The 21040-nt window shown below is 38.1% G+C and overlaps 1 protein-coding gene across 2 annotated transcripts in view; it reads right to left on the bottom strand.

The window, feature by feature from the left end:
* rbms3 (RNA binding motif, single stranded interacting protein) overlaps positions 1–21040 on the bottom strand; it is a 171864-nt gene that overhangs the window by 22161 nt on the left and 128663 nt on the right. For both annotated transcript variants that reach the window (XM_048152604.1, XM_048152603.1), the window contains exons 7-8: positions 4407–4513; positions 1737–1780 (exon numbers count right to left, since the gene is read on the bottom strand). In XM_048152604.1, the coding sequence (XP_048008561.1) occupies positions 1737–1780; positions 4407–4513 (151 nt within the window). The remainder of the gene's footprint in view (positions 1–1736; positions 1781–4406; positions 4514–21040) is intronic.

Below are 21040 nucleotides of genomic sequence, written 5' to 3' on the forward strand. Positions count from 1 at the left end.
AGTTCTCGGGCAGGACTTTATTTATCATTGTGTACCTACTGCGGACATGTTTCATCTGCAAGCTCCGTTGCTAGGCTTTATTGATCGGCTTGTCTGGCAGCTGAGAAATGGAGCGTGGGGAGAGAAACGCTGTCTGCCCTAGAGAGCACATGCTCCCTTATGTCACAGTCACACAAGACGACCTGAGTGAGAGCATGTCCAGGAAGAAGGTAACACAATCTTTGAAGCAGGGTTAAAATGTGAAGCTTTACATACCAGTTTATGTTACTGTGCAATCCTTTTTTAGCCTAGCACCGCTCTGCTGTTATTTATGCCAGCTATTAGCTTCAGCCCGTTGACATTGAGACGGCATGGGCCATTAAACAATTAAGAAGACTGTATGAACTCTCTATTATATACGCTAATGTGGTAGAAGTGATGGAAAGGAGAAAGGAAACAAATAAAGCATTGCAACTTCTCTTCTCTATTATTTACAATTCAGAATCTGCCTTCTTTTCCCAATTGCATATTTTTGTCATTCCTTATTTTGTTTCCTTTACCGCAGACAGCAAGTGCTGAGTCAGAGGTGCAAAAGAAGCCGAAGTTGGTAGCTGAGGTACATTTAGGAGACTATGACTGTTTCCCCAATGGGCTGGATCAGAAACAGAGCCCTGGGCACTTCGTCCACAGGAGCGGACAGACAGAAACTGACTTTACCCAAGCCCAGCACCCATCTCCCTGCCCTGAAACCAGCACCTGACGAAACACTTACACCCTTCCGTGCAACAATGGCACAAAATGCAGATTGGATATGACAGTATTTGTGCTTGTATGTTTGTGCCAGTGTACAAGACAACTCTGTAACGTATTATTCACTGCACCTCAGACGTTGTTAACCCTGCTGAAAAGACCAAATTACATCTGCATGAACTGCCTGGTTAGTTAAGACAGTCTTACTGGTTATGGCTAGTTGATCCAATTAAGCTGTATGTATCATTAACATGATCTATACCTTCCTGAAAAACCTTTTGTATATGATGTACCACATGTATTGGTGGATTATTCATGTTTCTCAGGAAGTAGAAAGACTTTTTTTTTTAGTTATAATTTCCAAAATGTCCACCTTCGGTCTGGGATACTTTTTTGTGAAATGTTTGCTAATGTTGATAAATGAACAAAAATAGTAACTTATATAATAATAACTAAATATATACATAAATAAAAACTATATAACTCTATATAAACTATATATAACTACACAAATAAAAAATATATATAAATAAAAAATATATAATAATAACTAAAAAATAATTTTTTGATAGTTTAAAAAGTATTTTCACAAGCAACTTATTAATAATATTTCATACATTATTAATAGAAAAATCAGTTTGAAAATGATACAATTACCAAGCATTTATTATTTTAATCATAATTATAATGCATTTCTTAATGTAATATGCCCATCTAATTAAAATGATAATCAATTTAATCTTTAAATTAATTGAAAATCGAAACAATTTCATTTAACTAAGATACTTATAGAGATACGTATGTTATATGTATCTTATAAATGCATATATACACACTGCTATTTCTGTTTGAATATAATGCAAAACATAATGCACTTTATGCTGGTGACTGCTGGTCTTTTCCACTGGTATGAGGATGGATTCACTGCTAGAAACTTAAGTTCATCATTTTATTCTCAAATCACCTTTAACAAGCAGTCAAAACTCAAAATAACAAATGACTCTTACCCGTTCTGCATCGCAGTGGGGTCATAGGTCAGCGCCATGCCACTCTGAAAGACAAGACAGACAGGACAAAGAGTGAAAGATTGTTCCGGTGAAGCAAGTATCCTATAAAGTCTATTGAGTAATGCTGGCAATAGAACAGGGTCATCTAATAGGGGCCGGCCAAGTGCTCTTTATATCTTTAAAAGCACATGGCCTAGACTTGTAGCTGTGGATCTATTACCTCAGAGCGCTGGGCTGTAATACCAGACGGGCTCGGGTTCGATACGGCACAAAGTTATTTGGTATTTACAAGGCTGCAGAAAGCATAGCTCATGTTGACAGAGCCGCGCTAGCTAAGTGAATAAGGGGAGAAAGCTGGCCGCTTAGACCCGTATTGGACTGGAGCAGATAAACAACACTCATATACTGCAGCTTGTCGGGCGCCAAGTTTTCCTCAGTGGGGGAGAAAACCTGGAGACTGGTGGGAAAACCATCGACCTAACCTACGTGTGACTGGACACTCTATCTAGTTAATGTGGACCCCTGGGGTTGCATATTGAAATACGCCTTCATGAGAGAGTGCAGCCAAAGTCATGGCGGCTGCCAGCTCCTCATAATGGGCGCTCATGGTCTGGTCGGTATCTGGGCATGCTTCCCTGAACCGCCGCGTCATGCCAGCAGCTGGGGCTGCCCAGAAAATGCCAGTTGTTCACCCTGCCGCCATTTTCCCATCAGCCAACCCAGACGGCGAGACTTGCTTTGCGGGAATAAAAACAGGAGAGTGGAGATTAAAGGACTAGTGCGAAAGACTGGGAACTTAAACATGGCCAGATGACTCCATCAATCAAATGTTTTCTCCTGCCTCCCTTTCTTTCATCCCTTTCTTCTACAAACCCAATTCCAAAAAAGTTGGGACACTGTACAAATTGTGAATAAAAAAGGAATGCAATAATTTACAAATCTCATAAACTTACATTTTATTCACAATAGAATATAGGTAACATATCAAATGTTGAAAGTGAGACATTTTGAAATGTCATGCCAAATATTGGCTCATTTTGTATTTCATGAGAGCTACAGGTAGCAATAAGTGTACATAAAATGTACATATAAGGAACAGCTGGAGGACCAATTTGCAACTTATTAGGTCAATTGGCAACATGATTGGGTATAAAAACAGCCTCTCGGAGTGGCAGTGTCTCTCAGAAGTCAAGATGGGCAGAGGATCACCAATTCCCCCAATGCTGTGGTGAAAAATAGTGGAGCAATATCAGAAAGGAGTTTCTCAGAGAAAAAGTGCAACCCAAGTTGTTATCAGCGCTCAGTTCAGAAGCCTGCATCTCTGATGGTATGGGGTTCCATGAGTGCGTGTGGCATGGGCAGCTTACACATCTGGAAAGGCACCATCAATGCTGAAAGGTATATCCAAGTTCTAGAACAACATATGCTCCCATCCAGATGTTGTCTCTTTCAGGGAAGACCTTGCATTTTCCAACCTGACAATGCCAGACCACATACTGCATCAATTACAACATCATGGCTGCGTAGAAGAAGGATCCGGGTACTGAAATGGCCAGCCTGCAGTCCAGATCTTTCACCCATAGAAAACATTTGGTGCATCATAAAGAGGAAGATGCGACAAAGAAGACCTAAGACAGTTGAGCAACTAGAAGCCTGTATTAGACAAGAATGGGACAACATTCCTGTTCCTAAACTTTTGCCTAGACGTTTGCAGACTGTTATAAAAAGAAGAGGGGATGCCACACAGTGGTAAACATGGCCTTGTCCCAACTTTTTTGAGATGTGTTGATGCCATGAAATTTAAAATCAACTTATTTTTCCCTTAAAATTATGCATTTTCTCAGTTTAAACATTTGATATGTCATCTATGTTGTATTCTGAATAAAATATTGAAATTTGAAACTTCCACATCATTGCATTCTATTTTTATTCACAATTTGTACAGTGTCCCAACTTTTTTGGAATCGGGTTTGTAGCCTATGGTTGAAACAAAGGGTTTGCTCCTGACTTATACCCTTCATCAGGGCTGGGTATCCTGGGAAAGGTAAGGCACAGGGATAGTAGGGAAAAGAGGCACTGTAAGTACAGAGGATCAGGGTTGTGTATCATTTGTAATTGAATTGAGAATGCCTTTTAAATTCCAATTGCTGCATTTTGAATTGAATTTGAACTGACATAGCAAAAAAGGATGCAGCATTGCAACTGCAGCACTGATCTGTAAACCCCTCTGATTGGCAACTGTGTTCACGCGCTCTTCAGATATGTCTGTGATTGGCTACAATGATCAGCGCTTCAAAAACATGTTGTAAATAGACATCAATGACGCTTTTCACTGAGCACTTACACAGATACACACGGGATACTCCCGCATCCAAATTCATCAAACACTTCTGTCTTTTTCAAACGCTCCCTTGCGTTGATCATTGTAGCCAATCACAGATATCTGATGAGCGCGTGAAAACAATTGCCAATCAGAGGTGTTTACGAATCCGTTCAACAGCGCTCAAAGCGTCACTCTTTTAAAATTTCAGTACCTACTTGGTATCGTGGACGGTGCTTTGGACAGCACTAAGATAGATAGATATATAGATAGATGGATAGATGGATGGATAGATAGATAACTGCAGAGGATGTGTGGTACTGTAGGTCTTTGAGGTTGCCAGCACTCACCTCTCCTTCCCGGGGCCACGGTCGGCCATTTTGAGGGTACTTGCTCTGACTCTGCCTCTTCTTCTGTCCTCCATCTGCAAACTTGCAAAGCAGCGGCTCTGTCGGGGCTGTTGAGAAGAAGGAACAAACACAGAAGAATATAAAAGATCAGTCAGCCAGTCAGCAGGGCGTGAGAGGGAGGAGTGGACGGATACCTCCATAGGTCAACCGCAGTACGATTGATGGAAAGGTCATGACCTCGGCAAAGAAAGTGGAGTGTGTATTGAACAGAGAAGGAAATGTTACACCGCAGGTATCACACCCACACCGAGCCCACAGAGCAGCGGAAGAATATCCAATGACCTTTTGAAGTTCAACACCCCTCGACTATCTCCCCTCGATTTCCTGCACGCCCCCTCCGTTCCATTATGTCTTCGACACTCAGACCATCGGCTCACTTTTGGCACGGACGTCCTCTCAAATCCCCACCATCAAAACAACTTCCCTGGCAGATCTTCAAAGCTCTTTGTTTGATATTTGTAAAATAATAAATGACCTGAATGAGACAGTAAATAATTTAAATGGCGTCATAATAATCTCCACCAATTGAAAAGTTTCAAAACATTGTTTGTTTGTTTTTGGTGCTCACTGGAGTGTGTATCTTGCTTACTATCTCTTACCACACAGAAAAAAAAAAACGTGGAAAGGAAAGCGAGAAGGCTCCTCTATGGCCCAGAGGGACCGGTTCACGCTACAGGCGAGCAGAGAGTTCAAAAGAGTTCTCTTCCAAAAGCGCAAAGCAGGATAGCAGGCGCTGAGGTGAAACACTTCAATGTTCTCGCTCAGTCATGATGGCAATATGAATTGCGGGGTGTGGAACACCTCTGTGAAGTCTAAGAACACACTTAAAGAGCAGGAAATTTTGCTCTGGAGTTGAAGAAATTCCTGTACGCCACAGCTAAGCTAAACTTAATTTGGTTTCCTCAGCAACCAGAAAAACTCATTTAAAGCGAGCACAAACTTCTTGGATGATGGGATCTGGCAGAGAGCGATGATAGATGCAGGAGGAGGAGTTTCTGCTTTGTGGAGTCCAGACAACTATTCTGAGTAATCCTGCCCTCCGGCGATATGACTCTACAGTCACCTCTGAAAGTATGTTAGTTTGGCAGAGAAAAATGAACGCTTTCTCTTTGCACGCTCTCACCTGCACTGCGATATTCCAGCCGCTCTGTGGAACAATAGAAAGCTGTTGTACAGACTGCAGAGGATGCTTTGTGCGTAAATAAGCACATATATTGCATAAAACCAGATAAACAAATACAAAACAAGCAGCTGAAACGGCTCAACAGAACATTATGTATTCTGTAGCTGAATAGAATATTTAATGGCTGTTGTTTGTTCTTTTTTGTCTATCGTTTAGAATGAGACATCAAACAAGGGATCAAGTCTTCAAAACAGAGATGTCTCAATAAAATAGCCATTCCGTGATTGAGTAAAACACTAATTGGAAATGATGCCAGAAAGAAAAGATGAGATGAGAGAAAAGGGCAGAAAAAACAATAAAATGAAAGAAGAGATAAGAAAATAAATAGATAACAGAAGAAGAGAAGAGATTAAAAGAGAAGAGAAGAACGAGAGTTGAGAGGAATTCAGATCAGAATGTTAGAAACTAAATGCGAGAAAAAGATATCAGAAACTATCAGAGGAGACAAGCATGGCTTTTTGCCATTCTACACTGGGTACACTCTCTCTGTTCTGTCTGTTTTGGGGGGATGGACATTCTTAAATTAGACCTATTGCATCAGAGTTTGTTAATTCTTTACTTTAGTCTAGGTATTATCTGTTTATTATTCATGTAACAATACAATAATCAGTGTAAAAGTTTTTATTTATAAGCATTGATATATGGATGATAAGTAATAAGAACTTTGTCTGTGCTCTTACAGTGTGAATGATTTTAGCATGACTTTGTGAAAGGTTAACTACTAAACTGAATGAAAAACGCAGCGCTCATCACTGTCACTTTGTACCCAGCTGTCCAATCACAATGGAGTAGGGGCGGGACAAATACCACACCGAAAACCCGCCACATTCTGCTTATACAACGTCAACAGATGACAACAACAAGCATAATAATGGAACAAAATCATTTACAGTCCCCCTGTGGTGAAAATCAAGTTTTTAATGTTGTTTATATGTCTATGTGGTGTTCTTAATATGCCTAAAGACAAACCATGTGCAAATTCGTATGTCAACACCATTGCTGAGTATTTTCACCTTAAAACTGCAGTGAAAAAAAGAGTCTCAAACCCGTGGTTTGAAATCGCTGGTGTCTGTGACCTCACAAAATACCTTGTAACCAATCACATCAACGTGCCGGTTTGTGTAACATTAGCAACACATTATTAGCTGTTTGATAACATAGTCAAGCAAAAGGCTAATCATATTAATTACTGTTTTGTGTCCGATGTTGTAAAGAGCGATACTATTGTGCAGAATTTACCTCAGTAAGTTGACAGAGTGGATCTCCGAGTTGGCGCGAGCGAGTGGAGGTGGGGCTAATTTGCATATTCATTGATCCGCATATATTAAATGAGGCAAGGGTGTAGAGTTACATTCTAGCTATGTTAAGGCATGAAGACATTTTTTTTTACAGGAAAAAAACTTTCAAATATGTCATTTTGGTGATCAAAGATGAGTTTTAAGGGATAAAATAATTTACTACAGGGGACTTCAAAGCAAATTCTTTACATTGTATCGGCATTTTTATATAGAAACAGTACTGAAACAAACTATCTGTGAAATTAGATACTAGTAACACTTACGCAGATATTCTGTATCATAGCAAGCAAAGCGTCTCAACTGAAAAAACGCTGCACTGCTGAAGAGCTCTCAAGTGCTCACATATAGGCTCTTTCAGCAGAGTGCCTAGCATTTTCAGCTGGCTAAAAATGCTTTGGTGGACACACGGCCATAGACTTCTTCATGGCCATGGTTTGGATATTTGGCATATTTCATTCTGTAACCTACTTGTTCTACAGAACTGTGTACTAGTGTTATTATGCTACTGTTTTTGATAGCATTGATACCGTATCTTAGAGATAATATCATGACGATCACTTCCTAAAGTGCCACATTAAGTGAAAAAAACAAGTCTAAAGAGGCTCATAATAAGTGGATCTTGCAAAACGGTGGAGGCAGCACCCGCGCCCTCACTCACAACTCTCTCTCAAATCCCGTTCACTCCGCCAGCATCTCACAGCAACATAAATCGCTCTCCATCATTTCACACCACGGACACTAAACAATCTAGCAAACTTAATAAACTGAATTATACATACGGACATTCATAGGAGGAGTTTTAACGGATAATTAGACATTCAGAGAACTTCATATTTTATTTTTGAAAATGAAAAATTTACAGAGGTTCGGACCTCGGTGGCATCATAGCTGGCTACGGCCATGAAGATATATATGTATGCATTTGTCCAAAATTTAAACATGCTGTTATTCATCAATACAAGCTGTTCTCATAAACAGAGGAGAGGAGAGGAGAGGAGAGTTTTCGGCCCCTGTGATCTGAGTGTGCTTTGAGCTGAAGTGAGGTGGGGTAAAAGTCTCTCTCCTCCACCTGCAGAGGAGGCAGGGTCTACACCTGCAGCCTTGTCATCACCCTCCTATTATATACACATGCACATGCTGGCCAGTGCTGATAACAGCAGCACAACACAAGTGACTCCATTGTGAAGGACAGGCAGAAAACGAGGCAGCAGAAAAGATCACAGCTTTTGCGGCAGGCTCGAAATGTTCAAGCAAGCAGCTCTACCCCTGCCCTATCTCAAAAACAATGAGTCTGTGTGTGTATGTATGTATGTGTGTTTCAGCTGAGACAGTGGGAAACGCCCTGTATTAAACCCCCTCACAGTTTAGGTTGAACAGTAAAATAACAACCAGCGCCATCATAAAACAGGGAAGCCAAATAATGTTGGAAGTTTTTGTGCTGCTTTTGGAGCGTAGTAGAATATCCATGCTGATTTTATGAGCAGACTCTGCTTGGCATTTGCTCTGTTTGTTTTGCTAGTCAGGTTGCCCTGAACTCGAAGTGCTGAATCTCACTCATGCAGGGAAAGTTTTGAGCCTTTGTTAGGAATGACTGATTTCTGATTCAAACCCAGAATTCATACAGGGAAATCATACTACACTGCACACAAGAACAAACACCTCCAGTAACAACCTTTTTATTCCATGTGTCTACATCAGATACAAGCAGATAAGACAGGCTTAATTATTATTATAGCTTAAACAAGTTTACCTCTTCAAACTGTAATTCATACCCTTTGTGCAATGAACATAAGTTATACCTGAAATCAAATTGTGATATTTTTTTCTAAACAGCCACTTACAATTTTCACCAGTTAAAACAGAAAAAAAGTATTTACAGTTCTTTTGACTTGAGACAGTAAGCAACCACGCAGAACACATTAGTAAATGCACAGCAACACCCTAGCAACCACGCAGAACGTCTTAGAAGCTGCACCCTCCAGCAATATTCCTGCAACAGCCTATCAGCCACCTAGAACATCCTTGTCAACCATCTAGCAACCACTCAGAACATCCTAGCAACACCCTAGCAACCTTCTTGCTACATTTTAGCAATCATTCATACCTTGCAAATGTAAAGCAACACCGTAGAAACCACTCAAGAACATCTAAAAAACTGCATAGTAACACCCTATCAACATTCCAGCAAAATCCTTGCAACCACCCAGAACACCCTTGGCAACCATCTAGCAACCACCCAGAACATACTAGCAACTCCCTAGCAACCACTTATAACACATCAGCAACCTTCTTGCTACATTTCAGCAATCATCCATACCTTGCAAATGAAAAGCAACACCCTATCAACCACACAGAACACTAGGGGTGTGACGAGATCTCGTGGCATGAGATCTCGCGAGACTAAACTGTGACGAGATTTCTCGTCGAGGAAAAAAGTAGTCTCGTGATGTTGCCATGACAGAGTGTTAGTATGATTAGGAAAGAATATGCCACCGCTACGTTTACATTATGCCTCCACTGTCGTTTTGCTTTGTAATTAAATAAAAAAAACATTTAATTCAGTTGGATAACGGTCGCCGCCGCTCCATATTTACAGAGTACGCGCGACCGTTGAAAGTGAAAGTAAACGCGCGCGCATTCAAACGTGATTTCAATATCCCGCATTTGAAAGCGGCTCCCTGATGAATTCAAATATCTCTCAATATGAAAGCTATTTTAGGCTGGGCAGTGTAGTTGTAACCATCTCCTAGCTCTGTATCAAAGAAAAATTTGGTCTTATTTGATCTTTGAATATTGAGAGAGTGCGATTATGGTTGCACTTATTGTAAAGTGTTACCATAAAAATGAATAACAGTTTTCTCTTCTTATTATTTACTAGTACAAACAATAAGGTTTCATTTGTTAACATTAGTTAATGCACTGTGAACTATCATGAACTAACAATGAATGACTATTTTTATCAACTAACAAACAAAGATTAATAAATACTGTAGCAAATATATTGCTCGTTGTTAGTTGATGTTGGTTAATACATTAATGTTAATAAATGAGACCTTATTGTAAAGTGTTACCATTTTTATTTATACTGTTTTTATTTCTGTGATCAGTTTGTGGAGAGGAGTTCAGTTAGGAGGTCAAAAGCTGTAGAAGCTCATAATTCATGTACAGTAAGATCTGAAGAGAAGCCAGTCAGTTGAGTTAGTGGCAAAACCTTTTACAGTGCTTGAGTATTGTTGTCTTTTACTGCATATGATAATTCAGTCTCAGAAAGTAGAACTGAAATGACATTCATTACAAAATGATTAGTTAAAACATTTCAAATACACCTGCAGAATATTTTTTCTAGTCATGTATTTCGCCATCTTGTCTCGTCTCGTGAACTCAATCTCGAGTCTCGTCTCGTCTCGTGAGATACTGGTCTCGCCACACCCCTACAGAACACCCTTGGCAACCTTCTAGCAACATTTTAGCAACCACCCAGAACATCATAGCAACACCCTAGCAACCACCTATAAGACCTCAGCAACTTTCTTGCTACATTCTAGCAACCACCCATATCTTGCAAATGTAAAGCAACACCCTAGTAGAAACCACTCAGAAGATCTTAAAAACTGCATGGTAACACCCTATCAACATTCCAGCAAAATGCTAGCAACCACCCAGAACACCCTTGGCAACCTTCTAGCAACATTCTAGCATTTACCTAGAACATACTTACAAGACCTTAGCAACCACTTAGAACACCCTATCACCATACTAGCAATTCCCTAGCAAACACCAGAACACCTTAACATCCTCTTAGTTACATCCTAGCATTCATCCATATCCAAGTAAATGTATAGCAACACCCTAGCAACCACCCAGAAAACACTGGCTAGCAATATAGCTATATGCTAGCAACCACAACATGCCAAAAGCCACCCAGAACATGCTAAAACCTACCCTGACCTTCTTAGCAACTGCCCAGCAAGAAAAAAAAATGTCATTTTGCTTAATTTATTTTTGATGGCTGTGATGTCTAATATCAAATTATACATAGTTTTATCATTGTAGACACAGATGTAATATTTTTGTGGAAACTATGGTTACCATGATAAATTTTGCCAAGCAGGCCATGCTTCAAACTACCTATCAAGACAAACAGAAACATATGTACTAGTACACACACACACACACACACACACACACACACACACACACACACACACACACACACACACACACACACACTAGCTGTTAAGGTATTTCAATCTGACACTTTATCACACTTAATGAGCTAAAACATGATGCTATTCATCAAACCACCACAGGGCAAACCAAAAACACTCATACTCTTAACATCTGCAGCACTGCACGCATGTCAATTTGCCAATATTTTAATCAGAGTCTCCTTGGAACTTCACGCATCATTACAGTAAGTGTCCCAACATGATGACATGTGTTTTAAATGTAACATGAACTATTGCAGGGAAAATTCATAATTCATTGACTCATTTTTACGTTCTCTATTTCTCATGGGGCATTTATGGAATATTTTGTTGGACCACTTTTCATTGCTTTGGGAGTTTTCCCCCCCAAAAAATCACCTTCCCCTTTTCTTAAATCATGTAGAGACAAACACAAAAATGAGAGCACAATTTTGCGAAACGCAATATGTTAATGGAACTTGTTTTGTACTGAAAGTGCGTTTGATTGTGTGTGCATGTGTGTCCGTAAGTGTTTCCATAACATTTACCCAAGCAGACAGCTCTAACCACATGTATTTTCAAGCTGTTTATTAACTCTGGGTCACAGCACCGCAGATATTCAGTCGAGGAGGGAGTGCGAAGGAGGAGGGTCCGTCAATAAGATAGACATGTGTTTCTAATCCACGGCCCGTCGTTCCTGCGTGCCAACTCCTGCTGGGCTCCCACCGACCTCCAGTTCTCTCTGTGGGCGGCAGGCATTCCTGAAGCCACACCCGAGTTTCCCACCCTCAGCCCTATGATGGCCCTCAAGTTCCCAGATTTCGCCATTCCTTCACTCATACCTGCCATCCTTCCTTTCCCACAACCTCAAACGAGCTAGTGTATATCGCAATGTATATTTCATTTATTCATCCACATTTTCCCAAATTCCATGACATTCCACGTTATTGAAATTTTAAATTGCATTTAAAAATAAAAAATAAAAATATTTTTATGACTTGATTCAGCGGTTCTTTTCACAATGTGGAAGTCATAGGGCCTTAGAGCTGGGATGCACCAAGACTAACTGCATTTGGATTAGCAGGTTTAAAGATGTTGGTTTAAATGGAAGATTGCTTTGATGCAGAGGGCCTTGAAAACAACATTTGTACATGTGCTACAAATGGAAGTCCCTGTTCTAGAACATGCAGGGAGGAAATAAAGGATGGTGTTTACCAACAGAAAGAGCACTGTTTGCCCTGGAACGGTGTGCACTGAGTGGGTAGGAGGAGCGTGTGACCCTGACAAAGCTGGTGTCTACACATCGCCCACGCTTTAATAGCAGCCTACCGCACAGATCTGTTATGCTGCCAGCTTGGCACAGTGGCTTTCAGGTCCAAGAACGACGGTGCGCTTTGGTTTTACATTCAGTCACCGCTATATGATACATATAGGGAGAAAGTGTACAAAAACACAGCCCACAATTGAGCGCTGCTGTGAGGTGAGCCCACACACGCTCGGTGAGACATGAGAATTCACTGAATGCAACAACACCACAAACATGGTATTAAATGTGTGTGGCGTTCATTTGCGAGATGGGAAGCCCGGCCATTCTAAGAAGCCAAGGGTGCTGAGCTTTATCCTGGAGTTTTACACACAGAAAATCTCCTGCATTATAAAATACATTAAGAAGTCTCCAGTACATAATTTCAGTTTCCTGTAGAAACCTCATTTTCTGCACAGAGACACACATTAATGGTAGATGAAGGTTTGGGCACAGAATGAAAATCGGGGTCCTCATTACTCACCCACCTCCAAACAAAGCTAACTCTAACTTAACCTTGTGTAGCCCCACCCTTTTTCAGCGCTGTGCTCATTGTGTTTTGTCTTCTGGTTTGTATTTCCACAGCATGAAGGTAAGATCTTACGAATTTATGAATGAACCACTCGTTTTAATGAACCGCTTCTTTCTTCCCGGTCTAATGCCATTTGTTATGACATCCGCTTCATATATTACAATGCTCATGATAACTTTCTCTAACTCAACAGTAAGTAAATCTACGTCACCATCCAATTACGATGCCATAGAAATATATGGAGCTACTGCAGAAACGGAATTTCAAAAAAAATTCTAAAGATGGCTGCGTGCTTGTTTCTCTGGCGAATAAGATCTATAGAAATGGAAATTATTTAAACAAAACTGACACGCTAGAAAGAAACACTTCATTAATGTTTAAGATTTAAACACATGCACTGGAAAAATATTTTTGTAATTTTAAAAATTCTAGAGTAAAAAGATGTTAATTGGTTAACTGCAAGAGAAAACTTTTATTAGATTTAACAATACATGTAATTTAGTCAAAGTCAAATATTGCAAATATGATGTAATGAAGTAACCTGAATGAACTTAAAATTATTATTTATGGTGAAAATATGTATTCAAAAAGACAAAAAATGTATGGTTGCAGTAAAATATATATAGTAAAGTTGTCAGGAAAACTGAGAAAAACAGAGGTCTTTCTATAGGATTTATTTGATGAAAAACATACTGTAAAGACATCAATTTTGTGAAATATTAGTACAATTTAAAATAACTGTTCTATTTGAATATATTTTAAAATGTAAGTTTTTCCTGTGGTGGTAAAGCTGAATTTTTAGCATCATTACTCCAGTCTTCAGTGTCAAATGATCCTTCAGAAATCATTGATTTGGTGCTCAAGAAACATTTCTTAATATTATGAATGTTGAAAACAGTTCTGCTGTTTAATATTTATGTGGACACCGTGATCCATTTTCTTCCAAGTTTCTTTGATGAACAGAAAGTTCAAAAGAACAGCATTTATTTGAAATAGAAATCTTAACATTACAAATGTCTTTAATACATGTTCCATTATGTAAAAAAAAAAAAAAACATAATAGGAGACCCAAGAAATTTTGATTGACCTGCAAGCATTTTCTAATAGGTTAAAGTTGTAATGCATGCATTTTTTATAACCCTCATGCTAATGCTAACAGAACTGAAAATGAACAAATTGTAAATCAACCGCTTGCCAATGTGATGCCCTGATCTTGGATCAGTGCTGGGTGAGCAGTTTACTCTGAGCACTGGTTTGTTTGTTTGGGCTAAAGAGGGTAAATATCACTGGCCTGTTTGACATCTCTCCGTGGAGAGAGAGAGCAGGAGGAAAGAGACAATTCAGGCAGAGAGACAGGAAGACAGACAGAGAGAGAGACGCAAACTGAGTAGAATACAAACATTGCATAATCAGCTTAGCCTCCCCACTTCCTGCCTTTTAATGGGCCTGTCTGACTTTGGTTTGGTGGATGCTGCTTTGCACAGCTCGTCCTGAGAGCAGGTCATTGGAGAGAGAGAGAGAGAGAGAGAGAGAGAGAGAGAGACAGACTATTGTCTCAGTTCTCTAATAAAACATTGCAGAATGCAAGGTCAGGAGCCAGTTCACCGCATGCTCGTTTAAAGGTTGAAGTTCATGTTTCATTTAGAAGGAATGCACTCGCTGCACAAAAACAGAAAATAACATTAAGTTGTCTCACTGTGAGGTGAATTCACTAAACAGTTGCACTACTTTTGTGTGCAATATTTCAGCACAAAAAGAAAATCAATGTCTAAGCATGCACAGTCTGCACCAGTATATCGTGTGTGTGTGTGTGTATACAGTACAGTCCAAAAGTTTGGAACCACTAAGATTTTTAATGTTTTTAAAAGAAATTTCATCTGCTCACCAAGGCTACATTTATTTAATTAAAAATACAGTAAAAAACAGTAATATTGTGAAATATTATTACAATTTAAAATAACTGTTTTCTATTTGAATATATTTCACAAAGTAATTTATTCCTGTGATGCAAAGCTGAATTTTCAGCATCATTACTCCAGTCTTCAGTGTCACATGATCCTTCAGAAATCATTCTAATATGCTGATCTGCTGCTCAAGAAACATTTAATGTGTACAATTGTACAAAATATTTGTGTACAATATTTTTTTTCAGGATTATTTGATGAATAGAAAGTTCAAAAGAACAGTGTTTATCTGAAATCTAATCTTTTGTAACATTATAAATGTCTTTACTGCCACTTTTGATTGATTTAATGCATCCTTGCTGAATAAAAGTATTCATTTCTTTAATTTCTTTTCAAAAAAATAAAAATAAAAATTCTTACTGACCCCAAACTTTTGAACGGTAGTGTATAATGCTACAGAAGCTTTGTATTTCAGATAAATGCTGTTCTTTTGAACTTTCTATTCATCAAGGAATCCTGAAAAAAAAAGTACACAACTGTTTTCAACATTGAAAATAATCCTAAATGTTTATTGAGCAGCAAATCAGCATATTAGAATGATTTCTGAAGGATCATGTGACACTGAAGACTGGAGTAACGATGCTGAAAATTCAACTTTGCATCACAGGAATAAATTACTTTGTCAAACATATTTAAATAGTACACAGTTATTTTAAATTGTAATAATATTTCACAATATTACTGTTTTTTACTTTATTTTTAATTAAATAAATGTAGCCTTGGTGAGCAGACGAAACTTCTTTTAAAAACATTAAAAATCTTAGTGGTTCCAAACTTTTGGACTGTACTGACAGTAATTGACAGTAATGTCTTTACTGTCATTTTTGCATCCTTACTGAATAGAAGTAAACTAAATAGAACATTTTCTTGCATACATAGCACACATAAACACAAATTTGACAAGATTGCATGTGCACTTTACAATTTCGAGTTTATTTATATCTAGTCTCACGTGACAGTGTCTCATACGCATGTAAAAGTGTTTTGCAAATGTCTCAAGGGTTATTTAGACTTCAGAGGCTCTGTAAAATTAGACTCATAATAGATTTATTCACAAAAGTCAGCACTATTTGCCTGCCTCAATTAACTATTAGCACTCTTGGAGAGCAGGTGGTACACAGAACTTTGTTTAGAAAATATGCTTATGTAGCAGTAATTCATTGTATGATATATACAGACAGTGCATGCAAATAACGCAGTAAATTCTTAGAGAACTCCCCCGTGTTTGTTGCCTAAAAACACAGGAAAATGTTTCCCTAATTTCAGGTAATTGAAAAGCATTTGCTTGCGTTTCTGCCTGTGTGTGCATATGAGAAATCAAATCTGTCTGATTTGGATATGCATGACTCATCCCAGCAGCCCTAATGAACACTTGATAAAGAGGAAGAAAAAAAATACATGCAATATTGCTTCCTAATGGGCTCTCCACTGAAATCACTTGCCCTCTATGGGGCTGACTGCTGTCCTCTCTCGGGTCAGAGGCAGACAGAGCTATTAGAGAACGTCCCAGATCAGATAGATTTCACCGAAAGATCATTTCTCCCCCTCATTAGAATTCTATCTTGTATAAACGCGATTATCTGGGCCCGGCTTTGTTTGTGTCAGAACAGCGCTAAATCAATCACGACACCGTCGAGGACGAACAAAGCTCAAATAAATCAAAATATAATGCGGTTAGAAAATTTGGTTTGGGGAAAGCTCCAGATAGCACTGGTGTGAAATGATAGAGGCTGCACACACTTGCCACAGTTTGAAGACCCGCTGGGCATGTCACCTTATTTTACTGATGATATTAGCTTCAGATTTATTGATTTGTTAAAGTCGGCATGAAATGGAAGTAACAGTAGTCTTTTTTCCCTATTGTGACGTATATTTAAGTGAAACGGCTTATCGAACAAGAAAACATGTAGGGTGGGACTTGATTTGTCAATCGGGAATTGATTGGATTGTTGTGGTTTGCTACTGTTGTGATCTCATGTGAGTGACAGAGAAGAGGGGGGGAAGTTATTTTGATTAAAGATTATGAGGCCACATGAATTAAAAAATGATGTGCACGGATAAATCATTTATAATAAATAGTACAATATTCTATAGAAGAAAAAACAAACAGGAAATGTCCATTTTGATTTAATGGTGACTAAGAACTGAGCATCTGATTTGGTGTTCACAATGGCACATGGCTCTTTGACTGATGGTCAAGCTGTTCACATGTTGATATCATGCTCAAATGCTTCATTCAATATGGCTCAACACATGGAAGCCAAATGCAGGTAATTTGATGCTAATTTGACTATCACTTTGTAATGTGATGAAATTAAAGTGGAGATGACGTGGAATTTTTTTTTTTTATTATTTTAAAATGTTGCTTGAGGTTCACTTATAATGTTAAAAAAACAAATATATATGTGGAAATATTTATTTATATATATTTATACATTCACAGTTTATTAGCAACCCTTTTCTGACCCTCTGTCTGAAATAGTAAACGGCCACTCTCATGATTGGCTAATATTATTGCATAAGAAAACATCAATGCCCACTCGCTATTGCACGCTGGTAAGTGTCTTGAAAACATTATCTATATGAAACCATCATTTGCAGACAAAGCCAGAGTTGCCCAAACTTTTTACAACGAAGGGCCAAAAATTAAACTTGACTGAGGTCCGTGGGCCCCCTATAATGCATAAAATATGCATTATATCAAACTTTTTTATATTAAATTTAAAGTGGTAAACTTTGGTTCCGCTGATTTATGATTTCATAATTTTAAAACATTAAGCAATTTGCTTTTTGTTTTTACTTTCAAAGTTTTATAGTACAATGAAACATTATTGCAGTTTTTAATGATGTTTTAGGTACTTTTTAAACACAAACTGGCATTTTAGAAAAATTAAATAAAAACATTTTTTTTTTTTTGAACATTTAAAAAACTAAATCACAATCCAAGATTCTGAACAGATAACTAAACAAAATAATATTTCCTAGAGGTTCTGACAAAATGTTAATTGCTGCAGTCTATTTAAAATGTTTAATTAATTTGAATGAATTATTTATTTATTTATTTTTAAATCGGTTTTAAAGAACTGATCTCATAAAGACTTGACTTCATTACTGGTTGAATCAGTGTTTTTGAACAAATCTCTTGAATGAATGATTCAATGACAAATACTACATTTTTAACATTCAGTTGTTGCCACTTGGTGGCGTAACAATGTCACTGAGTCAAACATTATTTGAAGAGACAAGTTGCTTTTAAGCAGTGCCCAAGGAAGTCGACCGGAAGTTGAAGTCGGCCGGGTGCCGCCATCTTGTAGCAGAACTTCACTTGCGTTAGCATCCCCATTGACTCCCATTCATTTTGGCGTCACTTTGACAGTGAATAACTTTACATCTGAGGCGTTTAAAGACTCCATTTGTCCATTATTTATTTCTAAAGATACACGACAATGTATAAAGGGCTCCATTACCTTCTATGTTACATTATGGCCCCGTAGAAACAGTTTTTGTAAAAATAGGCTAACGATTGCGTCATAACCACTCGACTCTCTGTCGCACAGTAGAGAAATTACTGTAGAGACAGGAGGAGAAGCTCACAGGCAATCGGGGTGATTATCTTAATATGGCGTACTGGCGTTACATTTTAAAATACTATACAAAATAATTAATCAGAATAATTACTCCTGCTCACTCACGCCAAAGAACTCCCCGCTCAAGCTCGCCGTCTCTGCAAGATTAACAATGGCAGTTTGCACGCACAGCTACTAGAAGATTTACATCTGTCAGACAGGTTGCGGACGTCATCAAGCTTAGTTTGAGTCTGCGCGTCAGAAACGGAAGTGCTAAAAATCGCTAAAAATGGGCTTCACTTCTCTCAATTGAGTTCCAATGGGGTCGCTGTGTCCATTTCTTTTACTGTCTATGCTTTTAAGAGGTGATTTGCTCTATTTTGATTGCTACCACAGGCAGCAGTGTTCATATGCGAACTAAAAAGTACTTCTGTGATAACTTGAATACTTGAAAAGACTGAAGTTGTTTCAGACAACTGCTCTCACTGGGTCAGCGCAGGTATGAATGTCCCTGTGTTCTTTTGTCAAAGGTTTAATAGACACATTGTCATTTAGGAATAAGATTGTGTGAGTGTTTGAATCGAGATCGCAATCTTTTAACGATTAATCATGCAGCTCTACAGCAGTGTATATTCTCCAAATGCTCTCGCATATGCATAATATAGGCTATCGCAACTGCATGTGGACGAAAACAAAAAAAGATCTTGGTTAAAAACTGACGCACATATTTATGAATAATAATGCAGAAATTAAAACTTGGCAGAACGATTTTTCATAATTTAACTTGTGCACTTGTTTCCTCAATCTCGCATGCTCCGCGTTTGCTGGTGCAGCGCACGTGTAATTGGAGACGGCCGCTGTCTTGTTCTGGTGGCAGTCATATGCAAATGTATTTTCCTTTTGCAATTCGTCACAGATCACACGATATCAAAATAAGTAATTTTTGGAGCTTGATTAAATAAATGCTTTGTTTATAATGAGGAGGATGTTTTAAGCTAAGATTTAGGCTTAAGTTTTAAGCTTTAAATGTTTAGTCAATTGTTTATTCAGACAGTCAGCATCTTGTATTAACCGAGAACATTAATTTATTCTGAAGCGTTTATTTCCATGTAGTATTTTCATGCATTGCATTGTATAAAAATTGCATGAAAATTTACATGTATATGTAATTTTTCATACAATTTTTATGCAATGCAATGCAATGCATGAAAATACTACATGGAAATAAACGCTTTTTGTTTTCACATACAAGTATAAGAAACATGAATCATTTTCACTTAAGACCTTTATAGCAGCTCCACACTGAAGATATTGTTGTCACACCTCAGCCACTAACACATATTCAAGCTGTTTTCCAAAACACCTGATCCCTTTACCACACCTGCGCTTAGAGACCCGGTTACCAGGTGAATACATATGCATGTGTATGTGTGTGTGTGAGAGAGAGAGAGAGAGAGAGAAATCAAGCAAGAATCATTTTCCACATGTATCTAATATCAGTCATAACCATGATTGTTGCTTTACATTTTAACTTTGCTGATGAAAAAATGAATGAAAATAATGAAAACAATTTTGCTAATGAAAAACAAAACAAAAACAGAATAATGTAAAGCAATAAAGCATTTTCTCCAGTGATATTGTCTGTTATTTATCCTGATAATGTAATGACTTGAATCATTCATTTTGATTAATATAATTTTCATTAAACTTAATTTGTTTGGGAAGCATGCCATATTCTTTATGTAGGCTACACATCCATGTGATCTTCGTTCACACAAAGGATGATAACTATAATGATAACGATATAGTATATAGTTACTATAAAGATATAGTTCTAAAATATTTTCCTTCTAAATATAAAAGAATAGCAGACTCAACACCACAAATACTATGGCACAGAGAAACGATTTAGTTGGAATCGCTTTCAGAATGTTTTTTCCCAGCTGATGAACGATAAAAACATTGACAGCCAATCAGAATCCATCCTACTTTAAAGACCTCACACATTTAAAGCAACATACGGCAAAACCGCAGCGTGGTTAGAATAAACAGAACGTTATCGTCCACAGGTGTGGGCGCTAATATAGTTACGTTATAGTTGTGAACAGGCCTTTAATCTTTTGCTGTTTTATACATCACTAAACCAAGGCAGTGCCTAAAGGGTCAACTTCACACTAGCCCTCTTTATCAGCATAAAAAAATCCCTGTTATTTAGATTTAGAATAAATTACACAGCGAAAGCAAGCAAACATCAATAATAGACTGCCCCCCTCTTGTTATGATCAATAAAGCTGTCAACACAAGTTTACAGTTTCATGTGACTGTTTGAGTCCTGCAGTTTAGCACAAACTCACTGACTATCAAATCATAGCAGCCATGATCAAAATCTTATTAATTTACCTGATTAATAGCGCAGCCCATATATACAAAGAGATACAAATGATTTACTATGTCAGTTTGCATTTAGGGACCTGTGTTCTCTCCTCTCATTCATGATGGGACACTGAAGGAATCATGAGGGCCCATAGTATTTCCTGCGTC

Source organism: Megalobrama amblycephala, linkage group LG13, assembly GCF_018812025.1.
Source record: "Megalobrama amblycephala isolate DHTTF-2021 linkage group LG13, ASM1881202v1, whole genome shotgun sequence".
Lineage (NCBI taxonomy): Eukaryota > Metazoa > Chordata > Actinopteri > Cypriniformes > Xenocyprididae > Megalobrama > Megalobrama amblycephala.